At 31.9% G+C, this 16,683-nt stretch overlaps 2 protein-coding genes across 3 annotated transcripts; one reads left to right on the top strand and one right to left on the bottom strand.

Moving 5' to 3' along the window:
- The first annotated feature begins 913 nt into the window (after positions 1 to 913).
- On the top strand, positions 914 to 5,411 carry LOC114424937 (MOB kinase activator-like 1B). Its single transcript, XM_028391616.1, has 7 exons — positions 914 to 1,049; positions 2,523 to 2,571; positions 3,346 to 3,454; positions 3,615 to 3,708; positions 4,467 to 4,600; positions 4,695 to 4,858; positions 5,002 to 5,411. The coding sequence occupies exons 1-7, from the start codon at positions 1,027 to 1,029 to the stop codon at positions 5,071 to 5,073; spliced, it is 645 nt and encodes a 214-aa protein (XP_028247417.1). The 5' UTR covers positions 914 to 1,026; the 3' UTR covers positions 5,074 to 5,411.
- A 5,569-nt stretch (positions 5,412 to 10,980) lies between these two features.
- Positions 10,981 to 15,255, bottom strand: LOC114424936 (transmembrane protein 45A-like). Of its 2 annotated transcripts, none has more exons than XM_028391614.1 (3): positions 14,861 to 15,255; positions 13,476 to 13,963; positions 10,981 to 11,819 (listed from the first exon to the last, which is right to left on the bottom strand). In XM_028391614.1, exons 2-3 carry the CDS (start codon positions 13,820 to 13,822, stop codon positions 11,330 to 11,332), a joined length of 837 nt encoding a protein of 278 aa, XP_028247415.1. In that variant the 5' UTR covers positions 13,823 to 13,963; positions 14,861 to 15,255; the 3' UTR covers positions 10,981 to 11,329. The 2 variants fall into 2 exon arrangements, with proteins under 2 accessions (XP_028247415.1, XP_028247416.1); XM_028391615.1 differs by lacking the exon at positions 14,861 to 15,255 and adding an exon at positions 14,115 to 14,613.
- Between the last annotated feature and the right edge of the window lie 1,428 nt (positions 15,256 to 16,683).

Below are 16,683 nucleotides of genomic sequence, written 5' to 3'. Positions count from 1 at the left end.
GAGTGTGTGATGGATATAAAACGCAAAGGAGATACACAAAACAACATAAAAATATAAGTAACTTTAGTATTTTAAAAATAATAACTAATATATATTTTGGTTTGGTTTGGGTTGGTTCGAATTTGAACCAATTTAATTGGTTTAGTTTGGATCGTCAAGTCCGTTAGGTTGATTCAGACCAATGAACACTTTTACCTCTTGATTGAACTTTAAATTAGTCACCAAAATGTCAGTAAGTTGTTATTATTGAACCAAAATATTAACAATTTTCCATTATATCAAAATGTCAGTAATTTTTATTAGATGTAAATGTCAATAATTTTTGTTGAACCTAAATATCAATATATTGTTATTGGATTAATTTGTTAGACTCTAAATTTTGTTTCATTTAAGGGTAAATATAATTTTAGGTAAACTTTTATATTTTTTATTGTTATAAGCATAATATTCCAATCATCACTTAAAAATATTTTGGCAAACATAATTTACAACAAACACAATAATAATAATCATAATATTAATTAACAATCATAATTTATCTATCACAATATAAATTATCCAAAATAAATATTCTACTAGTTTATCAAAATAAACATTATAATAATCTATAATCATTACAATTTTATCTAAATTATAATAATTAATCACAATCTACTATAAATAAAAAATAAACATACACCATATATCATAAGTGATTCCAAGATTTAAAAAAGTGAAATATGAAATATGTTTATCATATTTTCTACACTTTCAAAAATTAAATTTTGAATTTTAATTTTTTAAAGAGAACAAATTAATAACTATTAAAAAAAATTATGGGAGAGTCATGCCGCAAGGACGGAAGGGACCGAGAGGAGTGATTAGAAGTAGAAGGAAGGGTGATTTTGTAATTTCGATCTAACAATAAAAAAAACTGAAAAATAAAATATTCGAATTCTAAAGTCGGAACCTTGTGAGTGGAAAAGACGCCATAAGAAAGAGCAAGTCGAAAAGTTCATCTCTCCCTCTCTCTCACACATCCCAGCCATGAGCCTCTTCGGTATAGGCAGGTGAGTGCAAACAAGTTTCCATTTTTACTACGATTCACACTTCACAAGTTTCAATTTTCGAGCTTTCCTTCAATTTTTTTTTTTTTTGCATTTGATGGATTATTCTTCTCACAGTTTGTTTCATGATCCGATCACTACTCTGTTCAATATTTTTATTTTTCAATTGAAATTTTTTAATCTGGATCATGTTTTTCACATTCAAGTCTGTGTATATGCGGAAATTTAGTGATCAGTACTGTTATGTTTTCAGTGATCTGTTAGTAATCCATCATACTCTTTAGTTACGTAATTGTGTCATGCATGATTGGGAATAGGTTATTTTGGGGAAATAATTGCTTTTTCTTCTAACGGAATAATAGGTTAAGCTGGTTTTACTTGCTCTCATAGTAAAATTAATAATAACTTGAGATGATAAATTGGTTAATGAGTAAAGTAAAATTGTTTTGGATAACAGTTTTTTTTTTTAAAAAAAGGAAAAGGAAATCAAACAAGCCCTTGTTTTTTGTTTGAAATAGTTTTTTCAGAGATCTTGATTAGCTACTCTGAAGAGATTTTCAACATATTGTAACTTGTAAGGAGTAATGAGTAAACATGCTGTTGTCCTTTAGATCATGTGACACATGCAAAAGTTGCTCATTTTTATCTGATGTTTGTTCACATCCCTTTTAACTAAGTGAAAAGCACTGATTCCTCAGACAAACAATTCTATGATCTCATTTCTAGAAATGTTATAAGGTGATATGCCAATTGTTTCTTTCCCCCTAGTTAATGTGAAAAAGATTTAATTTCTGAAGTATTAAATATTAATATATTATCATTTTTTCATCATTTCTTTCATAGTTTAGTATGAAGATGAAAAAAGTTTCAGTTGTTACCACTTCAATTAATTGTCTACAGAATTCTTTCATTGCCTCTAGGTCCTATCATCTGACCAGTAATCCATACTTCTTTAGCATTTCAAAGCCGTCTATGCGTCCTACTGTCTGATCAGTAGTCCATACTTTTTTAGCATTTCAAAGCCATCTAGACCCTTTTACGTTGGTCTTACCTATCCTTGCTGTCTTTACTTTTATCAAACTAACCTGGTTTGTTGTGGTGGCAGATACTGCTGTGATCAATACTCATATTTGGCCTGCACATTTTTATTTAAACATTTGCTGATTATTGGGCAACTAGTTCAAGCTGATGTTTGTATAATCTGGACATTCAAGTTTATTAGACTCCCTCCTCTTGCTAAATAGTAACAAATGTGTCGAAAATCTCTAATTACGCTTCCAAAGATAAATGCTTGTTCTGAAGAAGTTACTTATCAGCAGTAATAAAATCATTATTATGGTATGAGTGCAACTTTGTATGATACTAGTATGCATGTCACAAGTGCAAAAATGGTTGATGAATATTTTTAGTTGTTCAGTTTAGTTTGATTCTTTTCCATCATTTGTTAGTATTTTATCTGATATGATTCTGCAACAGAAACCAGAGAACATTCCGCCCGAAAAAAAGTACTCCTTCTGGAAGTAAGGTTGGTTCCTTTTATTTTTCTTGGATCCTTTTTTTTATATTTAATTTAATATAATTTCTTTGTTTAAATTGTTCATGATCATTTTATTCTTTTTCTTCCTTTAAAGCCCATGACTGGGACATTATGATTTATGAGCATATTGCACATGTGCATGGGATGTGAGGAGTGGGATGGAATTGATGGTGATATTATATTGATAATATTATTTTGTAATGCACGCATACTCTAAAATTGATGACGTATGATGACCATGCATGTTTTACAGAAGAACTTACCAAACTTTTGGCATATTTGTGGGTTTTTTTTTGGCAGATGCACAAAATATTGTCTGGATATGGAGAGTTGGCTTCTATTTTTCATTTTGTTTCATATAATTGGTTGAGTAGTAGGAGGGGAAGGAAGGAAGGATGAATGACAAAATTTTGTTAATTTTAAATCATGAATGATTATGAGTTATACATTTTCTTTACAAATATAGATGTAATTTAGTTTTTTTATACCACATCTTCCAATTCCTGGATTCTAATTTTTTTAGAAAATTGTCGTATTGACAAATTGTATTGTACAATTCCAACTTCCAGACTGCAAGATTGTTAAGTACCCTTGATTTTGGTTATAATTTCAGTTTTCTACTGATTTCTTGTGATAAATGTGAGGAGAAAAAGAGAGTAATTGGATGGTCTGTCTTAGCTTTTCTAAGGTTCTCCCTTCTCTAATGGAAGATGAACCGAATTCTGCTGCTGCTTATTATTATTATTATTGTTGTTGTTTCAGGGAGCTCAACTTAGAAAACATATTGATGCCACGTTGGGTAGTGGAAATCTGAGGGAAGCAGTAAAGCTACCTCCTGGGGAGGATTTAAATGAGTGGCTAGCTGTCAACAGTAAATATTTTTGTCTCTAATGCACTGTTTAAGGGCAGTGTACAGTCTTGTTGAAGTTTTCTTTTGCCTTTTATTCTCTAGTTTCCTCAACTACGTATTCACAATTTATACAATTCTGAAATGCAGTAAGCTGACTTTTTTTCTTCTTCCTGCATTACAGCTGTTGATTTCTTCAACCAGGTGAATCTGCTTTATGGTACCCTTACAGAGTTCTGTACTCCTGAGAATTGTCGGACGATGTCCGCAGGACCCAAGTATGGCATATTTAACTGACTGATTTCCTTGTTTACATTTCCTTTGGAGGGGAAAAGCATTTGTATGCTTTTAGAAATTCAGTCGGATGATATTCTTTCAAATATCTTTGCAGTTGAATTGAATGAGAAAATCACTCAGCTCCTTGAAACATGTGGGTTGTGTATCTATTATCTTGAGTTAACAGGCAACTAAATGACTATAAATTTTAAAACAATGGTTTGTGTTGTTAAAGCTTATATCACTTTGTCATAAATTGTTAACTCCTTGTGAGTATCCCCTTTGGATGTCAGTTTTTTGCTGTTTTGATGGTTGCTATTTATTCCATGCTGTATGCTTTTGAGAACTGTTGATAATTGGGAACCTAGGTGCATAAAAATTTACAACAATTAGTTATGTCTTCATGTCTTGCTATATTTGTTTTGCTTAAAATTTGTGCCTGTTTAAATCTGTGCACTGTGTATTAACACACTATTTTTGGTTAAAGAAAAAGATTTCTTTTGCAGAAAGATGTTAAAGTTGTCATTTCTTTTCTTCAAAACCATTGTTGTTTGGATATTAATGGCAGTTGCTCATTTTCTTGAATCTAGACAATATTTAGTAACGAGTTACTTTTGCACTCCCTTTCTGGATCCATCTTGCATGTGTGTTTTATATAATCATTCCTTTAATGCCAATGAGAATTCTAGATCCATCTGTGCTAAATATTTATACATTCGTAGCTCTTATGTTGTCTTGTCTTTTTGCACGAAAACTTTAGGTATGAATATAGATGGGCAGATGGTGTACAAATTAAGAAACCTATTGAGGTTTCTGCTCCAAAATATGTAGAATACCTAATGGACTGGATTGAAGCACAGCTTGATGATGAATCCATATTCCCACAGAAGCTTGGTGAAGATTTTTAATATTTTCTTTCTTAAAGGTTCTTAGATGATATGGTCATTATCATTTTCATTTTGGTACCATAACCTATAAAATCATGTAGGTTCACCATTTCCTCCCAACTTTAAGGAAGTTGTGAAGACAATATTCAAGCGGTTGTTCCGTGTATATGCTCACATATACCATTCTCACTTTCAGAAAATTGTGAGCCTCAAAGAAGAGGCGCACTTAAACACTTGCTTCAAGCATTTTATACTCTTCACCTGTGTAAGTCTCATATTTTCCTTTCATTTATTTATTTTTGTGTACGTTGGCTTGTTTCTATTCAAAACTCTCTTTAAAAATACTAATAATTTAAATCAGCTAATTGTCTAACATTGCAGATTTTGTTTGAAACTTTTGTTATGCAGGAGTTCGGGCTGATTGACAAAAAGGAGCTTGCGCCCCTTCAAGAGCTTATAGAAACCATTATCCCATATTAAATGAATTGGGACCTACCTTCTGTGAAAAATCTCATCCTAGGAAGCAGCATAACTAATGTATTACTACTCTAAATAGAAACTGCTTTTTAGTACTATTTGACTTCAGAAAGCCGCCTTGTATTTATTGTGTGGATGTGCTTGGGAACAACAGGATCTAAGTTATCCTTCTAAATAGCTTACACAAAGCATCATATATATGCAATGGGGCATCATAGGTTAAAAAAAAGTTAATTTGTAATGGTTCATATATGCCAAATGTTATCCTTCTACGCTGGAAGGTTGTTGCTGAAACAATGTTCATTATTAATAATTAACGTGTGTTGTATTATGCGGATTTCTATGCGATTGTTCATACATTTTTAATAGGGCAAATTGCTCTCGAGTTTTTAAAGTTGCACATATAACTAGTATGTATATACTTGTGGTTGTAGGAAACTGCACACAAATAAAATTCGAGAAAATATTTGGTGAAAATTGAAAAGGGGGCAGGCTATTGTAATTTTTAAAATTAGATTGGAAGTGAATATAATTTGATCAAATATCAAACTTTAAACGTGGTAAACAAACACTATAAATTGCTACAATACAGGGAGTCGGTGCAAGTGTCCAAAGAGCCGCTTTTATTAACTTTTCTGTTGTTGCATCCTCCTGTTAGTAACGGCAGAATGTAGAATTGTGGGTACAATATCTAAACTTTATCAAATATAAGCTCAAGATGTATTTATATAAAGAAAGTATGTAATGAAGTTCGTCTTGAAGTCAATATAATATTATCTTGAGTTTTTAATCAGTTGGATTGGTAAACACTATTGAGAAATACAATACTAAAAATGTTCCGTAATAATATTATGTTGTGAGAAAGACAGACAAAGCTTATAAAGTTTTATTGTAAATATTTTTGTATCTTTCTTTCATCATGTGACGAGCTAACATGAAAGAGTCAACATCCAACAAACATTTGCTTGATAAGCACGTGAAATGGATATTGTAATTCACAATTTGCATGATAAACTCATAACTCCAACATTTATCTTCTAATCAACTATATTCTTTAGATGAGTCAGTCCAATAGTGAGATTGAATAGTTACAAGAAGAGAGGGACAGAGGATCATTTATCCATGACCTTTATGTTACAAAAGTCTGCACTATTATCTCATGCTTGTCAAGCTTTATATACAAATTGTAGCAAGAAAAATGTTCGTAATGTACTTCTTTTATACGATTGTTTTATTTGATGGGAACCTGAAGCTTTGATGCACTACGTTCCATCTGAATCAATGGCCGCATCTCAAACACCTCATCTAGAATAACAATCCCACCACCAGAAAGAGCAACAACAACACTCTTCTCAAATGAATTGCTCCTCGCTACAACATCCAGCAGCCTGTGCTTCCCTGCAGAGAAAAAAGCTAAGCACTAAGCAACAATTGCTGGGAGAGAGATTGTAGATTCAGATCTGTCATACTAACAAAAACTAACAATTTAACAACTAACATTTCTCGATAAAAAAAATAAAAAAAAGAAGCAACAATTGCACTCATATCAATAGGACAAGTTATTGAGCACACAGGATGGATTATCTACAGATGAGGTAATTTTCTGACGGCAAGTATGGATGAAATTTAAATAAAATTAAGTCTCATGTTTGGGGAAGGAGCAAATAGAATAACTTGAGAAGAATGGAAAATTTGTGGACGTTACAATTGTTGTTGAAGGTCCGTACCAATACCTTGTAATTTCTTTTTAGCTATAAGACAATTTTATCTCTAACTTCTATGAGACACGGGAGATATGTAGACAAAGAAAAGTAATGGAAGGGAGACAAAAGTAAAGAAATCAGATTAGTAATTAGGAAACAGTTTCATTTTTATAATTGAAAAAAGAATAAGGGACAAAATTATCAATCTATAGAAATATTAACAAGAGGAAAGAACATATCTTCTAAATCCTAATATCCTCATCCTTTCCTCCTCTAGAAATTCTTCTAATCTCTGGACCATAAACGAATCAGCAATAGCAACGCTAGGCACATGTTGGATCATCCAATGCTCTTGTCCTCCATTGGGATCAATGCTCTGCTTAACTTCAGTTGGCACACCCCAGAGAGTGAGATTTTCAAGTTTCACCAAGTGTTGAATGCCACGGGGTACTCTTGAGGTTGTAGATTTTCTCTAACCGAAGCTTTTTCAAAGATTGTAGCCCTACTTTATCAATAACGATTGATTTCAAGTTATACAATCGTTTGAGCACTAGTTCCTTTAGTTCTGGGAACCCTCCCATTTGAAAATGTAAAGTTCCACCTTCATAAGCATGTAATTCCAAAGAGAGGAACACAACAAATTTGGCATATCTTTTAGTGATTTCAATGGATCGTTGGTTAACTTTCCTTGCAGGACAAGCTTCCTAAGTGTAGACAAGGATGACACAGAGTGCAAGTCAATTAAGTGATTTACGCCATAGCCATCTTCTGCCATAATAACTAGTGCCTTCAAGAGTTGCATCTCATTTATAGAGGAGCATAGAGTGTTACTGTGTTCTCCCCTTAGATCCCTCACTGCAATGGAAGAAATTTTGTCAGCCAATGGATTTTGGAAGAGTTTGTTGTACCTGTGTATACCTCAAGCTTAAATACTTCAAGTGGATTAAATTGCCCAAATTTTCTGGAACATGAGATAATCCACTATATTCAAATTCAATATCAAGTACCTTCAGTGGCATGTAGTTTGCAAGGATTCCGCTGATGAAGTTTTCGGATAAAACTCTTTCCTTCTGAAAATTAGAATTGACCGTACGTGTGATCTTTCAATACTTCCAATTAAATCATTGGAATCCGTTGCTATTGTTAAGCGTCTAAGGATCCCATTTGACACTAATTGATTATGCTCATCAATATACTGACAAAACTCTGTATCCTTGATTTTCCCAAGGATCATTTCATGTATTGACTCATGAACATGACATGCTCTAACTTTGTCATCTATGGTAAATGAAGATTCTTGCACCAAACTTCTATTGATCAACTCTATTAAATATTGTTATGCAACTTCTTCCAAAGTTTTTCTCCTTTCTTGTTTGACAAACCCTTCAACTATCCACTGCCTAATCATTCTTTTAGATTTAACTTCATAGTCTTTAGGATACATTCCAAAATACAATAAACAAGATCTGAGATTTCTCGGCAAATCATCATAACTTAAACCTCAATTTTTTGAAATACTACTTAACTCAGAATTCCTCTCCTACCCCAAACTTAGATTTTGACTAAACCGTTTCCACTCAGCTGCACTACCACATTTGCTATATAAAAGACTACCAATGACAAAAACCACTAGAGGTAAACATTGACACTTTCCAACGATTTCAAGACCTACATCTTCATATTCTTTTGGACAACATCCATCAAAACCATACCCAAATGCATTCTTACATAACAATTCCAAAGACTTTTCTTCACTTAAAGGTTCTAGCTTATGCACACGAAGCTGAATTAAAGAATTTTTCATACTAAACTGTGCAACCTCTGTGTCCCGTGTTGTGATTAATATCCTACTTCCATTTTTATCATCAATCAGAGAAAATTCAATGTCATTCCAAAATCTTCTACTCCATAGATCATCAAACACGACAACATACGTCTTATTGCGCAAGCCATTTCTGAGTTTTGTTATCAAGTGACAATTGAAGCATGCATAAACCTCCTTGTTGTCAAAAACCAGCTTGGCAAGAGTTGTTTTTCCCAGTTCTCCCATTCCTACAACAGAAATGACAGTGTGCTCTACTCATCCCTTCATCAACCAATCTTTCAGCATATCTCTGGGGCCATCAAAGCCTACAACCTCAGCTCCTCAGCATACAGAGGAGCCATTCGAAGGTTGTGCCTTGTGATTGTGACATTTTGATTTCCTGTAGAATTCATCGGTCTTTCTTCTGTAGGGAATTTTGCTTTGGAGGCCATATTTTACTATAATAGTCTTATCTGACTCGAATAAGATTGTCTCTGATCTATAGGGATAAAAAAGTTAGAATATTTGTTGGCATGGCCAAATTAAAGTATCATCCAGTTGTCCAAAAACACATGCTACTTACACAGACATAATCATGCGATGCCGGTGCTGAATCTGCAATTTATTAGTATTAAGCAGTTGTCACCATATCTGGCTACCCAATTTTTAAATAAGTTGCACCTATAATATAGTTAAATTTCATCTCATCAAAAATAAAAATAAAAAAAGTCGTCGCATCTGACCCAGAATACAGATCAGAGTTCGATTGGGATCTGTTTAAATACAGTTTCGGATCCGATTCAATGAGCCATCAAAGTGTGAAAACTAATTATGTTGATTTAGCTGACTAGTTGGTGTAATTAAACAATAATGTTAGTCATATTGTTTATGGAGAACGTGCAATATGGTTGTTAGTGGGGGTATTTGCGGATCCGTTTCATCGGTTTTAACCCTAAAAGTAACTCGCTCTTGCTCAGTTCGATTTGGATTCTTAGAATAATTCCATCCAATTCGATCTCATAAAATATAATTCTTAACAACACATTCTTACATAATTATATAGCTTAAATATATTTTTTTCCCATGTAATTTAATGTTTTTTTTCATTTTCATACCAAAAAAAAATCTTTGTTTTGGTCGTTATAAAATATGTTTCTTTTGTTTTTCGTTTTAAAAGATTATATATAATTTATTTCACTGTTTGAAATACTTTTTTTTATTATTCAAAAGCTTATCTAAAATAATTTAAGAAAAAAAACCAACAAACATATTTTATAAGGATTAAAACAAAAAAAAAATTCCAAGAACAAAAATAAAAAAACACTAATTTACTAGAATAAAAAAATATATTTAAACCTAATTATATTACTAAATTCATTTATAGCAACTAAATTGAAATTAATTTTACTAACACTTATCTAAACAACCCGTAAAATGTGAACTGCGAATAAATATAGTATCATAGCAGGGGTCGATGCAAGTGTGAAGTGTCCAAAGATATTAACTTTTCCGTTGCTGCATCCTCTACTGTTAGTAACGGCAAAATGTAGAATTATGGGTACAACATCTATAAGCTTGATCAAATATGAGTTCAAGATGTATTTATAAAAAGAAAGAATGTAATGAAGTTCGTCTTGAAGCCAATATAATACTCCCTCCTTTCTTTTTATCTGTCTTTAATAATTAGAAACTGATAAATACAATAAATTTTATTGATTTTAATAAAAATAGTTGTGAAATTTCTGATTTTTATTCTTTTCTCTTTTCACTTCACAATAAATACATGAATAAATTAATTAAAGATTATTAGACAAATAAAACTATAATTAATAAAATAATAATTAATGTGATCTATAACTTTGCAAGCCATAAATAAATAAGAACAAATTTTTTCAAAAATCCAACAATTGAAAAGGATTAGAGGTAATATTATCTTGAATTTCTAATCAATTGGGTTTGTAAACACCAGTGAGAAAGACAGTACTAAAAATATTCCATAATAATATTATGTTGTGAGAAAAACAGACATAGCTTATAAAAAACAAAACTGCAATTTTATTGTAATTGCAATTATTTTCGTATCTTTGATCATGCGACAAAAGATAACATGAAAGTGTCAATATCCAAGAAACATGTGGTTGATAAGCCCGTAAAATGGGATATTGTAATTCACAATTTGCTTGATAAACTCATAACTTCAACAGTTGATTTTCTAATCAAACTATATTCCTATACAACTGTTTTTTAGTATAATAAGATCAATTATATGCAAATTTTACAGAATAAAAGCTACATCTAGGATATTTAATCAGACCCATATAAACTTTATCTTATCTAATAACAAAAGTTGCACTTAAAATAATATCAAAATCAAAATATGTTACTAGCGTGACAAAAGAAACGTAGCCGGCAGCACATCAAATTGGTTCTGCTAATTTGCAAATGCATCATTGCAAAGAAAGAGTGATGACCAATGAAAATATGATCCAAGTGAACTCCCCTGCCACTTTTTGTAATCATGACCAAAAAAACCAAAAACGTTTTGTAATCACACGCCAAGGAAAGAAATTTGTTGTTCCTTTGACATCCGATTCCTAAAAGTCAAAAATGTATGAGGAAGGGGTAATTTTCAATTTTCATTGATCATACATGCATGAACCTTTGCACTTCAATGTACAACAAGCATGTTCTATAAGAAACTCTATGCTGCCAACACATTTTCACTATCACCACAAAAAATAGCAACACTACTTCAGTCTTGATCTAATTCAGCCTGAATTGCATGCAAGTTCTTAACTTCAGAATTCCCATATCTTGAAGCAGCAAAGCCATATGATGCCACAGTTCCCACAAGGACCACAAGGACAGCAACAAAGAGCTGAATGTTAGCAAGCAATTCGCCCCGAACCTCGCTATCAATAGAATGACACATGACACTGTTTTCCCTAAGCTTACAACCACTTGGCATCATAGGGCCATAGAGAACAAACGCAGTCTGATAGAACCATAAGCCTTGCAGTGCTATAGCAATGCCATTGCATAAATCCACTGGAAAGCTTGTTGGCAAAAGGGCACCAGCAATTGAAGATAAAATGCAGAGTCCAACCACGAAGACAAGGAGGGTGTGGTAATAGCCCTCAAGGCCCTTGTGTGTTGTTGAATGGAAGTAGAAAAGAAGGTACTCTGCAGTGAATGCTGAGGCAGCAAGCAAACAAAGAGCACCTTCTGGCAAGGGAAGAAATCTGTGCAACAAAAAGTCACAAAGGGGAAATGGTTAGGAAGATGTATAATAAGATGCTTGAAAGGTAATTGGTAGTTGTTTTAATTTAGGTTTCATGCCTAATAAACTACGAATCATGAAAGAAAATATATTATCAATCACAGATTGCAAAAATGATAGAAAAAATTGTAGTTAAAGATACAAGACTAAGAAGGAATTATTATGATTCGGAAAAGCAAAGATTTAAAGAAGTTGAACAAATTTGAGAACCAATTCCAGAGTGTGCATGAAGTATTTGTCACATCATCCACAAGAGTCATGACTAATGAGAAAAGGCTTGCCTTCTTGTTCACCTAATTTCTCATGGTAATTAGATTGGTTTTTAAGTTTTTTCTACATCTTATCAAAATATTCCTTAACCAATCTAAATAAAATAGGTTAGATGGAAAATTTATTCCTTACAGCCGAAATCATTTTTTGTTTCAGTCCTTACGTGAAAAATTGTACACTTTGGTTTTTGCATGAAAAATGTTTATGAAATGATCCTTGCTATTTGCCGACGTTTTAACGGTATTAGATTCAGTCACTTTAGAAATAATACTTAAACACCATTATAGTAATAAACAGTGGGAGCGAATTTGTAGAAATTTGTTCAGATACAAACCAAAATGTAGAATTTTTTCTATAATGACTAAACTGAAAAATAGTGTGAAATGTAGAGACCAAATTTTTAATTTAACCTAAAATGAATTAATGAGAACAGCATAATTATTAGCCCCCTCACACAGCAGATTTTTTGTTTATTGAATTTTCATTTGACAGCCCCACAGCCTCCATCAAATTATGATCCACTCAGTGAACCAGCAACTAACTCAGCAAACCAAAAATAACTAGAAATTTTGTCTCATACTACTGTCTATGAAATCTGTAAGTGAAAAATGCAATGTGGCACAAGGAGAAAAGGATGCATCATGAACACAAGAGTACCAAATCTTACATTGCACAATAGTGGGGACACTAGGCTGCTTAAGAACTAATATATCCAGCACACAAGGAAACTTGGTCAATTATTGAGAACACTAATTTAAAGAACAATTAAAATAATGTAGTTTCTTTACTGAGAGTCTTTGAGAGTAGAAAAACAACTATGTGAAAGCATATATGGAGCTCTATTGCATGATTGTTGCTTTCCACTGCTATCAATAGCGTGGCATTATCTATCTCACCAATTTTTAGTGGCTGTTTCAATCAGAATCCCATTTCTAATTTTTTTTTCAACAATACAACAGCACTTTAAAAGCCCACTTTCATCTCAAAGTAACTTAGTACATTGTGACACCACAATAGTATCAGCAAAACGCTAAAGCTTCATTTTGCACTACTTCACCTTTTGTTTGATTTAAAAAATAAGCCAGACACGACGAATAAAAAGGAAAATTTCAAATCCTGCTAGAAAAAAAAAACTAGAATCGAGCATTATTCTTTTTTTTTTTAACATTAGACAATGCAGAAAAAAAAAAGAAAAATCATGATTTGGATTGACTAAACTCTATACTGGACTGATTAATTATGAGTTAAACAGTCTTAAATCTTCAATAATAAATAACATTTAAATTGTACAGCATAATTTATACTATTTACAGAGGTATTGAAGAGAGACAGAGAGAAGGGAACCAACCTGGTCTTTTGGGAATGCAGGGCAACAACACCAAAGATGAAAAACATAAGAAGCATTCCAGAGTGCTCAAAGTCATTCATGTGAGCAGGGTTAAGGACTCCACCAACAAAAATCTTGAGGTGTGGTGAATACAAAAGCTCGATGCACATGTCAATGAAAGCACCAATTGCAATAACATATAGCTCCAAGTGCTTGAGCCTCCCATCAAACCCTGGCACAGGATTCCAAACCCTGACTTGAAATGCCATTGGATTGCAAACATATCTCACCACAGAGCCCCATATGTGCCACACCCCAACTAGAAGAAACAATGTCCCTGGCAAAGCATGACCCTTGAAAGATCCCATGCTTATGATTAAATTTTACTTCTCTCCAAAATATAACCTCCTTAGTATTTAATCAACTTCGCCTTGAATGATTCCTTAGCTGGACCAAATCAGATATATGATCACTGAAGAATCTCCCCTTTATGAACTTACCAGTTATTCCTGTTAACAATAATGGCACCATCAGTTTTCAAACATGGATTAAGAGCCTTTTTGGACAGTATCTTATAAATTATCATATAATATATACTGCTTTTCAGCTTCCGATGTGCTGGAAAACTAAATTCTTTATTACTTTTTGCTGCAACTTAACTGTTTAAAAGCTTTCCTTTAACAACAGGATTCATTAAGGCCATCTTCTTCCAAGGTTCCAAAAGATGGATCCTCCATAGCCCTTGAATTTTCCAGAGAAACTAACAAAGCTATGAGTTGTTGACTATTCAATCCTAGTACAGTTCTGGTTCAGTGCTTCTAGAGATTTACTTGAAAAGAGTGACTTTCAGGGTCAATTTTAAGTTGTTGACTATGAGTTGTTGTAATTTATTTAAAACAAACACCACAATTGTCTCTTCACACAAAGCAACATTTCAAACAGTGAGGAAAACTTGGTCTCATTCACAGACCCCATCAGAAAGTCAAAATAAATCACACAAAAGACCTTCCAACCCAGTCAAAATCTGGAAACTTGGGCTAAAAACAAATAACTCAACCAAGAAATTTAGAGAAGAAAAGCATAGAGATCCATCAATAACTGGGGAAATTTCAACTCCTATCATAAAAATAAATACCCAGCAAATTCTAACCCATCTTGTACTCATGATTAAATCAGAAAGTATAATTTTTTCTCTCCCCTCCTATGCATATCTTATAGAGACAGATTGTGTATGTGGGCATGATGAAAGTTTAGATTTTTATAATCCAAATCAGATAAATAATTAGGCACATTACACTGTGGATAATGGGGTTCTGAAAAAAAAAAGGCATATAAAAGCATAATCATAAAGTAAGAAAATAACAATGATGAAAAGAAAAGAGAGAGAGAGAGGGTGTTTTACTTACAGCAGTAGTGATAGGTTTGGATGCAGAAAGTACTGCCTCTTCTCTCTCTCTCTCTGATTCAAAAAGCTTTGTTCTCCTTAATCACAACAACTTCGTTGAATTCAATAAGCAGGGGCATAAAAAAAAAAAAAAAGGTTTGGTTGCGAACACTGCAGACAGTGGTGTGATGATGGGGTTCGTGGGATCTAAGACCGATGGCTATATGGTTTTGTGTGGTAAAATTAAAAAAAAGAAAAAAGAAAAGAACACCATAGTTGAACTGGCAAACTAGGGTCTCTTTCCTCACTTGTTTTGCATACACAACTGGGTACGTAACATTTCACAATCCAAATTCATGTAACTATTTGTTTGTTTTTTATTTAGGGGTGGGTTAAGCGATGTAACAATAATTTGAAAGGATTAAAATGTAAGATTAGGTGAGCTTACAAAGAGAACAGTTTGTCGCGGTGTGTGTGAGATTCATTTTCAATAGAATAGAATTTTTGCCTTAGAACAATTCAAACCCATATTTAACGAACAGAAACGTTGTTTTGTCTAATTAAGTTTACTTACAAATAAAAATGTAACTTTTATGCTCGCATAAAAAAAATGAAAAAAATTATATATTGATAGAATAAATAAAATAACATGTTTTTGTTTTTGAAATGAGATTAAGTATCAATAAAATAATTTTATATTATTCTTCAATGACAAATCAACTTATATAATAAATTTATTATTTTTTACAATAACTAATTTATTGTTAATACATGATTATTAAACTCTAAAATAATAGATATAAAATTTAATCAGAATGTGTTAATTGCAACGGGAAAAAAGCATTCTCAGTTTAGAGATAAATTTCAGTCACACAAAAATAATTAAAAAAATTAACATATATTTTCCGAATAAAAAATGCTTCAGTTTTAATTAAGATTTAGGTCATTAAAAGTTAAATTTACAAAAGAAAAATATAAAATTTATTTTTCCGCTACAATTATTTTTAACGTAAAAATTGAATAAAAGTTTCTTTACTTTAATTAGTTTAATCTAAATTATTTTTTAAAATTGAGATAGCTGAAAATTAAACATATGATTAATGCATTATTATTATTATTATTAAATTATATAATTGTTAAGTACATGAGGTGTGTGGCCGTGAAGGGTGCGAGCAAGCAAATTAAATATTAGTTAAAATATATTTTTAGTCTTTATAAATATAAAAAAGTCTAAAATTCATACTTTTAGAATTTTTTATATGTTTTTTCTCGTAAAAATTAAAATATGTTATTTTTTAACTTAGAGATTGAACAAATTCAAATTTAAGTGTCCATTAAAAATTGGACACTATTGTGCTTGCACCTTTCAAATGAGAATCATAGCAAAAGTGGGAGGAGGTGTTGAGGGCGCATGATGTTAGTGGTGACGTAGGTGACCTTGGCAGCGTGGTAGTCGCAGCTAGAAGGAGTGTGGCTAGTATGGGTTTGGGAGATGGACTTTTTTTGAAAAAAAAAATCGAAACAATTTGTGGCAGTTTTAATAATCACAAACTGTCATTTGATTTTAAAAAATTTCTATATATGACAGTTTTTAATCCTTATAAATCACATTTTAAACTATAAATTAAAAATAAATGTTACATAGATTTGAATTTGTTTAAGTCAAACTTTTGAAAAAAAATAACACATTTTAATTTTATAATAATGAAAAATATAAAAAAAATTATAAAACGAATTTCAAATTTTTTTCATATTTATAAGGATTAAAAATATATTTTAGTCTCAAATATTTTCTTAGGACAAAAATAAAAGAAAAGGTGGGTCTTGGAAAAAAAAAATTTGAAA

This window comes from Glycine soja, chromosome 9 (assembly GCF_004193775.1).
Source record: "Glycine soja cultivar W05 chromosome 9, ASM419377v2, whole genome shotgun sequence".
In the NCBI taxonomy this organism is placed as follows: Eukaryota; Viridiplantae; Streptophyta; class Magnoliopsida; order Fabales; family Fabaceae; genus Glycine; species Glycine soja.
Note: the sequence above shows the minus strand (reverse complement) of the source record. Positions and strands in the feature narration are given on the sequence as shown.

What these genes read in the sequence shown, in the direction of transcription:
- LOC114424937 (XM_028391616.1), top strand. Translation starts at nt 1,027, where the DNA reads ATGAGCCTCTTCGGTATAGGCAG. An exon ending in AGCCTCTTCGGTATAGGCAG is followed by an intron (nt 1,050 to 2,522) that starts GTGAGTGCAAAC and finishes ATTCTGCAACAG; the next exon opens with AAACCAGAGAACATTCCGCC. An exon ending in TGAGTGGCTAGCTGTCAACA is followed by an intron (nt 3,455 to 3,614) that starts GTAAATATTTTT and finishes CCTGCATTACAG; the next exon opens with CTGTTGATTTCTTCAACCAG.
- LOC114424936 (XM_028391614.1), bottom strand. Translation starts at nt 13,822, where the DNA reads ATGGGATCTTTCAAGGGTCATGCTTTGCCAGGGACATTGTTTCTTCTA. An exon ending in CTGCATTCCCAAAAGACCAG is followed by an intron (nt 11,820 to 13,475) that starts GTTGGTTCCCTT and finishes TTTGTTGCACAG; the next exon opens with ATTTCTTCCCTTGCCAGAAG.